Source organism: Rhinopithecus bieti, unplaced genomic scaffold, assembly GCF_001698545.2.
Source record: "Rhinopithecus bieti isolate Rb0 unplaced genomic scaffold, ASM169854v2 scaffold_42598, whole genome shotgun sequence".
NCBI classification, from domain to species: Eukaryota; Metazoa; Chordata; class Mammalia; order Primates; family Cercopithecidae; genus Rhinopithecus; species Rhinopithecus bieti.
The window spans coordinates 61,332-71,144 of NW_016817168.1; the positions used below are offsets into that span (position 1 = coordinate 61,332).

The window sequence follows — 9,813 nt, forward strand, 5'->3', positions numbered from 1 at the left end:
CTAATTTTTTTTTTTTTTTTTTTTTTTTTTTTGTATTTTTAGTACAGACAGGGTTTCACTATCTTGGCCAGGCTGGTCTTGAACTCCCGATCTCGTGATCCACTCGACTCAGCCTCCCAAAGTGCTGGGATCACAGGTGTGAGCCACCTCAACTGGCCGTGTCTTACAACTCTTAAGACACCCCTAGAAGCTGGGCGTGGTGGCTCATGCCTGTAATCCCAGCACTTTGAGAGGTGAAGGCGGGAGGATCACTTGAGCCCAGGAGTTCGAGACCAGCCTGGGTGACATGGCAAGACCTCATCTCTACAAAAAAAAATTACAAAAATTAGCCAGGCATAGTGGGATGAGCCTGTGGTCCCAGCTACTTTGGAGGCTGAGGTGGGAAGATCACCTGAGCCAAGAGGTTGAGGTTGCAGTGAGTTATGATGGCGCCACTGCACCATCTTGAGACAGTGAGACCCTGTCTCAAGAAAAATAAAAATAAAAGGCGGTGCATTTCTATTTTCTTGCTTTCTATCTTTTTTTTTTTTTTTTTGAGACAGTGTTACCCAGACGGGAGTGCAGTGGCACGATCTTGGCTCACTACAACCTCTGCTTCCCAGGTTCAAAGGATTCTCATGCCTCAGCCTCCCAAGTAGCTGGGATTACAGGTGTTTGCCACAATGCCTGGCTAATTTTTTTTTAATTTTTTATTTTTTTGTAGCTTTAGTAGAAATGGGGTTTCACCATGTTGGCCAGGTTGGTCTCGAATTCCTGGCCTCAAGTGATCTACCCGTGTGAGCCACCACACCCCAGCAGTGCATCTCTATTTTCGAGTCCACTTCTGTGAAATATCTTTTTTTCTCTAGTGTTGGCTCTGATGCCATGGGGCCCAGAGTGAGGAGGCCTGGGCTTGCGTGTGGCCTCTGGCACTTATTAGCCATTTGATCTTGGGCTAGTCACTTCATTTCATTGAGCCTCAGTTTCCCCAGTTGTAAAATGGTTATAATACTACACTCACCCCATGAATGGACACATAAAAGGCTCAGAAAAGTGTCTGAACCCAGTAAGCACTCACTTAATATGAGCTACAGTTATTATCATTATTTGACAAATATTTACTGAGGGTTTATAATATGCATGTCACTATACTAGCCAGAGGATATAGACGATGATGATAATGACCATGATGGTGATGATAGCAACTAATCCTTTAGAAAGCTTCCTGCGCATCCAGTGCCTCTAGCTATGATCTCTCTCTCTCCTCTCTCTCTTTTGAGACAGGATCTCACTCTGTCATCCAGGCTGGAATGCAGTGGCGCACTCATAGCTCACTACAGTCTCAACTTCCTGGGGTGAAGTGATCCTTCAACCTCAGCTTCCCAAGTAGCTCAGTAGCTGAGTACCATGTGTGCCACCATGTCCGGCTAATTTTTTTTTTTTTTTTTTTTTGAGATGCAGTCTTGCTCTTTTTGCCCAGGCTGGAGTGCAATGGCGCGATCTTGGCTTACCACAACCTCCGCCTCCCAGGTTCAACCAATTCTCCTGCCTCAGCCTCCCAAGTAGCTGGGATTACAGGCATGCGCCACCATGCCTGGCTAATTTTATATTTTTTTAGTAGAGACAGGGTTTCTCTGTGTTGGTCAGGCTGGTTTTGAACTCCCGACCTCGGGTGATCCGCCTGCCTCGACCTCACAAAGTTGCTGGGATTACAGGCATGAGCCACCGCGCCCAGCCATGCCTGGCTAATTTTTTGTATTTTTTCTAGAGATGGGGTTTTCCCATGTTGCCCAGGCTGGTCTTGAGCTCCTGGACTCAGGTGATCTCCTGCCTTGGCCTCCTAAAGTGCTGGGATTACAGACGTGAGCCACCACACCTAGTCTTATGATCCCATTTAATCCCCACAAAATACCCACCAGACACCTAACAGGTGATATTCTTTTTTTTTTTTTTTTGTCAGTGATATGATATTGGCTCACTGCAACCTCCACCTCCCAGGCTCAAATGATCCACCCCTTCTCAGCCTCCCAAAGTGTGTTGGGCATGAGCCACTATGCCGGTCCCAGAAATGCATTTTTGTTCACTGACCAGTTAAGGTTTCAGTGCACTTAGCTTCCCTGAACTGTTTTGCCAATTCATCAGATCAGCCCTTGGGAATACAGTTCTTACTAGGCCCATTTCAGAGACGGGGAAGCCGAGGCCCAGAGAGGAGTGACTTGGCCAGGGTCTCCCAATCTAGAAAGATCAGAGCTGGCTTATGGACCCAGATGTCTGGCCTCAGAGACAGGACTTTTAGCCATGAGGCTACACAAGCGCTTTATGGATGAGTTTCCTTCCAGCCCAATGTTGCCTGTCCCGTCCTAGGAAGCCAGATGTAAACTGAGGCCTAAAGCCAACCTTGATCATGGTCTCATGGTCTATGAGTCCTTACACGAGCTTCCTGTCACCTCACTCCCTTCTTTTCTTCTACTCCCTCCTCGCTCACTCTGCCTCAGACACACTTGCCTCCAACGTATCAGACACACTCCCACCACAGGACCTCTGCATTGGCTCTTCCCTCTGGTTGGCACCCTCTTCCATCAGATACCCATGTAGCAAACTCCCTCAATTTTTTTTTTTTTTTTGAGATGGAGTCTTGCTCTGTCACCCAGGCTGGAGTGCAATGGCACGGTCTTGGCTCACTGCAACCTCCACTTCCTGGGTTCAAGCAGTTTTCCTCCCTCAGCCTCCGAGTAGCTGGGATTACAGGCGCCCGCCACCGCGCCTGGCTAATTTTTGTATTTTTAGTAGAGACGGGGTTTCACCATCCTGGCCAGACTGGTGTTGAACTCATGACCTCATGATCCACACACCTCGGCTTCCCAAAGTGCTGGGATTACATTTTATTTGGGTCTCTGTTCAAATGTCATCTCCCCAGAGAGGCCCTCCCTGACCTCAGGATCCCTCTTTTTTCCATATCCTGTGCGCCACTACCACCTGACTAATGTGACCATCTTGAATGATCATACAGCTTTACTTGCTATTTCTTCTTTTTCCTTTTTGAGACAGAGTCTGGCTCTGTCGCCCAGGCTAGAGTGAAGTGGCCCAATCTCGGCTCACTGCAATCTCCGCCTCCTGGGTTCATGCAATCCTCCCACCTCAGCTTCCCAAGTAGCTGGGATTGCAGGCGTGCACCCAGCTAATTTTTGTATTTTTAATAGAGACAGGGTTTTGCCATGTTTTGGCCAGGCTGGTCTCGAACTCCTGGCCTCAAGTGATCCAACTGCCTCGGCCTCCCAAAGTGCTGGGATTGCAGGCCTGAGCCACTGCGCCCGGCCCTTACTATTTTTGCTTCACCCTCTAGTCTGACAATTTCAGGAGAGCAGGGATTGTGTCTATGGCAAAGGTGTCCAATCTTTTGGCATCCCTGGACCATACTGAAAGAAGAAGAATTGTCTTGGGCCACACATAAATACACTAACACTAACAATAGCTAATGAGCAAAACAAAAACAAACAAAAACAAAAAACAAAAAAAATGAACAAAATAATCTCATTGTTTTAAGAAAGTTTACGAATTTGTGTTGGGCCGAATTCAAAGCCATCTTGGGCCACAGGCTGGACAAACTTGGTCTACAGCATTCTCAGCCACCGTTCTGAAGGCGCTTAGCGTTTGTGGAATGAACGAATCTGCTAGAAATGAGGAGACTGAGGCTCTGACAGGTGAAGGTCACACAGCGAGTACAGGACAAAAGCTGGATTATTTTATTTTATTTTATTTTGTTCTTTTTGTAGAGACAGGGTCTCACTATGTTGCCCAGGCTGGTCTCAAACTCCCAGCCTCAGGCAATCCTCCCGCTTCAGCCTCCCAAAGTGCTGGGTGTGAGCCACTTCACCTGGCCAAAAGCAGATTTGAACTCTTTTCTTTCCTTCCCTTCCTTTCTTCCTTCCTTCCTTTTTATTTTGACAGGGTCTCATTCTCTCGCTCAGACTGGAGTGCAGTGGCCCGATCTCAGCTCACCGCAACCTCTGCCTTCCAGGCTCAACCGATTCGATTCTCCTGCCTCAGCCTCCTGAGTAGCTGGGATTACAGCTACTCGGTGTGCGCCACTACCACCTGGCTAATTTTTGTATTTTTAGTAGAGACAGGGTTTCACCATGTTGGTCAGGCTGGTCTCAATCTTCTGACCTCAAATAATCCAACCGCCTCAGTCTCCCAAAGTGCTGGGATTACAGGCGTGAGTCACCGCATCCAGCCAGATTTGAACTCTTTCATACTCCACAATGAAAAGAATGGGCTCAGATGTCCCCACAATTCTGTTCTCACCCTGCCAAACTGTGGCTCTCCCAGGTCCAAAGCCCAAGTTTTCCTAAAGTCATAAGAGCCTGCAGTCAATCTGTTACCACTGAAATATGGGGCACCCTCCCCGCCAGCCGGGCTTGCGGTTTGGGGGACGCCCCCTTTCTCTCTGCTGATGTCATTTGAGGAAGTACTTTCTCAGAACACCAGCTCCTGGCTGCCCAGCGCCTACGTCAAACATATCAGCCTCACCACAGCCCTGGGGGTGGACAGTTCTTATTTTTCAGCCCCGTTTGACTGATGAGGAAACTGAGGCTCAGAGAGGCACAATCACTGGCCCCAAGTCACACAGCGAGTCAGCAGGCAGGGCTGCCATGTGAATGTTACTCAGAGGTCTGGAGTCGATGAGATCTGTTTTTTTTTTGTTTTTTTTTTTTTTTTGTTTTTTTTGTTTGTTTGTTTGTTTTGCTTTTTTTTTTTGAGACGGAGTCTCGCTCTGTTGCCAGGCTGGAGTGTAGTGGTGCCATCTCGGCTCACTGTAACCTCCGCCTCCCGGGTTCAAGCGATTCTCCTGCCTCAGCCTCCCAAGTAGCTAGGATTACAGACCCGTGCTACCACACCCGGCTAATTTTTGTATTTGTAGTAGAAACGGGGTTTCACCATGTTGGCCAGGATGATCTTGAACTCCTGACCTCGTTCGTGATCCGCCCGCCTCGGTCTCCCAAAGTGCTGAGATTACAGGCGTGAGCCACCGCGCCCGGCCAAGATCTGGTTTTTAAGTCCCATTCTCACCTTCCTCGCTGTGTGACCTTGGATAAGTCCCATGGTCTCTTTTTCCCGGGCAGAAGCGCAGAGCCAAGGATGCTGGAGTTCATTAGCCTGCCGGGCAAGCGAGCGGAGGCGGGACGGGAACTCCACCACTGCAACTTTTCGGCCAGGTTCCTCCCCTGTCCTCCAGGCGGCAGTCCCCGCAGCGTGTGGCTGGGGCTGGCGCATGGGGAAAGCTGCCTGGTCCCAAGACCGGGAGGGCGAGGACCCCACACGCAGCCTGCGGTCAGCCGGCCTGGCGCCCGCTCTCCAGGACGCTCAATAAGCATGAAATAATAATACTGGGCGCCGCGACGGTGACGGCGACTTTGCTTTGCTCCGGGACTGGCGGCGTCCCTGGGGCAGGTCCGCGCTCGGAGCGCACACCGAGGCTGTGCCTTCCTCGTCGTCCGGCAGAGGGCGCGCGGGGAGACCCGCTCTCAACCCACATGCAGGGACTTGGGAGCGCCAGGGACAAGGGGGAGGCGAGGACCCAAGTGGAGACAGAGACCAGCGACCAGACGGAGACCCCAGCTCGGCTGCCTCCACCTGCTCCTGGGGCCACGCTGTGCCCCCACCTTGATGGGGAGTGTTTTAGGGCCCAGGGAGGGAGGACGCGGGGTCTGTATGTTGGCCCCGTCCCCAGTTCAGACAGCTTCCCACCTCCCCCCCACCAAAGTCCTCCTCTTCCTCCCTCTCCATCTGCCTCTTGACAGATTGTGGCTGTGCCGTGACTCAGCCATCTCATACATCCTCAGGGGAGGTTTGGATGACATCTCGGGTTGCGGGGGGCAGTGCCCTCTCTCTGGGGATTCCTTTGACCCAAATGGGGGAGCTCACTGGACTCTTCTTGTGGTAGCTGGATGAACTCCAATGTGGGGAGCACCGAATCCTGTGTGTGCCCTGCTGAAATCCCCTGTTTGAAGAAATGTCCGTTCTAAGCATTGAGGTTGCCATCAGAGACATTTCTCCTTCTCCCTGGGGAGGGGGAAGGACCCTGGCACCGATGCCAGCTACAGCCCACCCATCAAGTCCCAGCTTTGGACCTCAGCACAGACACTGAAGGGTGCACAGGCCCAAAGTGAAACAGAAACTGGAGTCTACGTGGGGATGTGGTTAAGGTTCCTGTTTTTTCTACTTACCCTGGAGAAATGGGATCCACCCAGGTCCCCCCTCCTTAGTCCAGCTCCCTGAATGGAGATCTACTCATTATGTTAAGTCCTTTACACACATTCCCAAGCTCACAGAACCCTCAAACTGACCCCCACACGGCAGTGCCAACAGCAGCCCCACTTTACAGACTGGAAAATTGAGGCTCAGAGAGGGCAAGACACTTATACAAAGATGCACAGGAATCGGGCAGACCCGCGTTGCAATTTCAGCTCCCCCATCTCCCGGTTGTGTGAGCTTGGGTGAGAAAGAGAAAAGGTTTAGCTGGGTGCAGTGGCTCATGCCTGTAATCCCAGCACTTTGGGAGGCTGAGGTGGGCAGATCACCTGCGGTCAGGAGTTTGAGACCAGCCTGGCCAACATGGTGAAACTTCATCTCTACTAAAATACAAAATTATTCGGGTGTGGTGGCGGGCTCCTGTAATCCCAGCTACTCAGGAGGCTGAGGCAGGAGAATCGCTTGAATCCAGGAGTCCAGGAAAGGCCAGAGTTGCCAGTGAGCCGAGATCAGCCACGCCACTGCACCTCCTGCCTGGGTGACAGAGCAAGACTCCATCCAAAAAAAAAAAAAAAGGGGGGGGGAGAGAGAAAGCGTTGTTGTCTCTAGGCCCCCAAGTTTCCCCTCCCATGCCAGCAGGAATACCCTGCTTGGAATACCCAGGCACGGGGAATGAGGATGCATGGAAAAAGTCCCTCGGCATGGAGGCCTGAGGGTGACCCACTGCGAGATGGCGATAACCCCCGAAAATAATGAATGAATTTCTTACCGCCGCCACTGTCCCCTAAGATCAGCACCCCAGAGACCAGACCAGGCTAGGAGGAGTCCTCTGGGCCTTGCAAAGAATGGGCCCGAGGCCGGGTGGCGGTGGCTCAAGCCCCTGTAATCCCAGCACCTTTGGGAGGCGAGATGGGCGGATCACGAGGGTCCGAGATGGAGGGACCATCCCGGCTAACACGGTGAAACCCGTCCCTACTAAAACTGACAAAAAACTAGCCGGGCGAGGGTAGCGGCGCCTCGGCCGTAGTCCCCAGCTACCCTGGAGGCCTTGAAGGCACGGAGAATGCGTGGAACCCGGGAAGCAGAGCTTGCAGTGAGCCTGAGAAGTCCGGCCCACAGCACTGCCAGCCCGGGTTGAGCCAGAGCAACGACTCCGTCCTCCAAAAAAAAAAAACAAAAAAGAATGGGGCTCGAATCCTACTGCATTTCACTCGCCCCTTGGTGTCTTAGGACAGTGACGTGTGCCAGTTTGGCCCCTTGCCCCCGGTTTTAGCATTTTCTGTTGATTCCAGCTTTCTCTTCCTTCAGCCTCTCTCCAGTTCCCTTTGGGAAATATTAGCCCATATGTACTGGACCCACGACACTTGCTTCCTGGTGGGTACAGGGGTGCAGGGGACTGGGGCTTGGGGTGACCAGAACAGAGGTGGGGGTGGCCTGGAGAGCTGCAATGACTGCTGAAGACCCCCAAAGAGACTTAGGAAGAGTACGGCTACATCTTAGAGGGGCCTCACTCAGGAACTCCAGGGATAAGAAGCCCGAATCTGACTGTCTTGGTGATATCCCCACCAGTGGGGCATCCAGGTAGAGCACACGAGCAAAGCTGTCAGTTGCACACATCGCTGGAGCACACGCAATCAGACCCTGGAGCACGATCAGAGCAGGAACAATAACTAAGAACACCAGGTGGTTAGAGGACACCAGTTCTTAGGATACACCAGGCAGAGGGAACACAGGCCACATGTCAGAGCACCGATGCTCAGACGTGAGCACCTGGCGAAGACTAACACAGCCACGGTGTTTCAATCGCAGTGTCCAAGGAGCACAGACTGTTCCACGAACTCAATCACATTGTTCTCCAAGTGTAAACACCCCAGTGCCACAATCACTGCATGCCAAAAATGACACTGTCACAATCATTGTCCCTAGACCACCGACACCACTGCACAATCACTGTCCTAGGAGCAGAAACAGTCACTCTGTCCCAATCACTGCATCCCATGAGGCCAGTCACCCTGTGACACTCACAGCATTCCTGAAGCATACACAGTCACTGTCACAAACCCTGTCCCAGAAACACACAGTCACACTACCCTGGAAATACAGTCATACTGTCACAATTACACTGTCCCTGAAGGACACATAGTCATCGTGTCACCATCACAAGACCCCAGAAGCTCACACAGAGCACACAACTGAGGCAGCCACAGCCGGTCATACCCGGACAGTTGGAGCAAACGCAGGTCAGTCGGAGGATACCGTCAGAGAAGACCAAGCTCAACACACACACCCTCACTATGCTGTCACCTCTGCAGTCGGGGACTCCTTCCCTCTGTGCTGGGACTGTGCCCCCCCTCCACTGTTTCCTGCCTCTGCACAGCTACTGAACCCTAACACTCTTGCCCTGAGAGGGAAACTCCAACCTAACACAAGGCTCCCAAAACAGTGTTCCCCCAAGAGGCACCCTCTGGACTTCTGACCCCAGCTGTTGCAGGAAGAGTCCACTAACATCCCCGCAATAGAGTCCTCCACCCCGTAGAACCCTGAGAGCACCCGACCCTGAACTAAAGATCCTGGTCCTAGCAGGCACCCCCTTACAGAGTGCCCCAAAGGTACCCCAAACACTGCGAATCTAGCCCTCAGAATAGTGGCCCCAGGAAGGTCCCTCCAAGTGGTTCCCAGCCTAGCCGGTGTCCGGCACTGTCACTAAGAATACAGACCCCTAAAGGTGCAGCCCCCTTCCCCAACCCAGACCTCGTTAACACCACGCGCAGCATGGCGCCCCCTAAATGGACCCCAGGATGGGCTTCAGCAGGAAGCCGTAGCGCGGGCAACCAGCGGCCAGGTCCTAGACGCCCCCGCAGCCGAACTCCCTCCGCCCCCGCCAGCCAAGCCGACCCCACCCGCATCCTAGCGCCCCCTGCGGCCGGCGGCTCGAGTTGCCTCCTCCCTGCGCGCCCATCGGTTCCGCGCGCATCCGCCAAGGGGAGTCTTACCGCCTGCTGCTGCCTCCGCCCGCGCCGCCGCTGCCGGTGCCAGTGCCATGGAAGGACGAGGGCCAGGACATGCGGGTCGTGCGCAGGCCGGGCCGGTCGCTGGTGTCCATGGCATCGGCGCGCTCTATGGGCCGGTGAGGCGGCCGCTCCGGCTCCGCGCGCTCCGCGCTGTCGGAGTAGCCGCGCTGCTGGATACGGATGGGGGTCCGAGGCTGCCGCCACAGGTGCTGAGGGGGAGGCTTCAGGGTGGCCTGGCCCTCCCGGGGCCCGGGCAGTGACAGAGACAGGCTCCTTTCCGAGGGGACGGTCGGGGGCTCCATGGCGCCGGCCCCCACTTGCGCCCCGGAGGGCCCTGGCCCTTCCAACCTACACCCCCCTCAGCTGCGCTCAAGCCAGCGAGCCCAGGGCCCCGCGGGTGCGCCCGGCCGCGGTAGGGCCATGGCGCCCCGGGGACAGACCCGGGGGCGCTGCGGGCCAATCGCCCCCGGGCCGGGCTCTGCGGCTTCCTCTCGGCGCCTGGAGCTCTGCTCAGTGCCGGGCGGCGCTCTCCGCGCTCCGCGCCCCGCTCGGCGCCAGCCCCGGCTCCTCC

General features: G+C 54.0%; 1 protein-coding gene across 4 annotated transcripts in view; it reads right to left on the bottom strand.

The window, feature by feature from the left end:
* PDE4A (phosphodiesterase 4A) overlaps positions 1 to 9,813 on the bottom strand; it is a 54,979-nt gene that overhangs the window by 40,165 nt on the left and 5,001 nt on the right. For 2 of the 4 annotated variants that reach the window (XM_017855911.1, XM_017855916.1), the window contains exon 1: positions 9,225 to 9,803. The exons of 1 other annotated variant lie outside the window; for it this stretch is intronic. In XM_017855911.1, the coding sequence (XP_017711400.1) occupies positions 9,225 to 9,544 (320 nt within the window). In that variant the 5' untranslated portion in view covers positions 9,545 to 9,803. Of the gene's footprint in view, positions 1 to 5,049; positions 5,371 to 9,224; positions 9,804 to 9,813 lie in introns of those variants that run through there. One more of the 4 variants, XM_017855914.1, reaches the window with a different exon arrangement.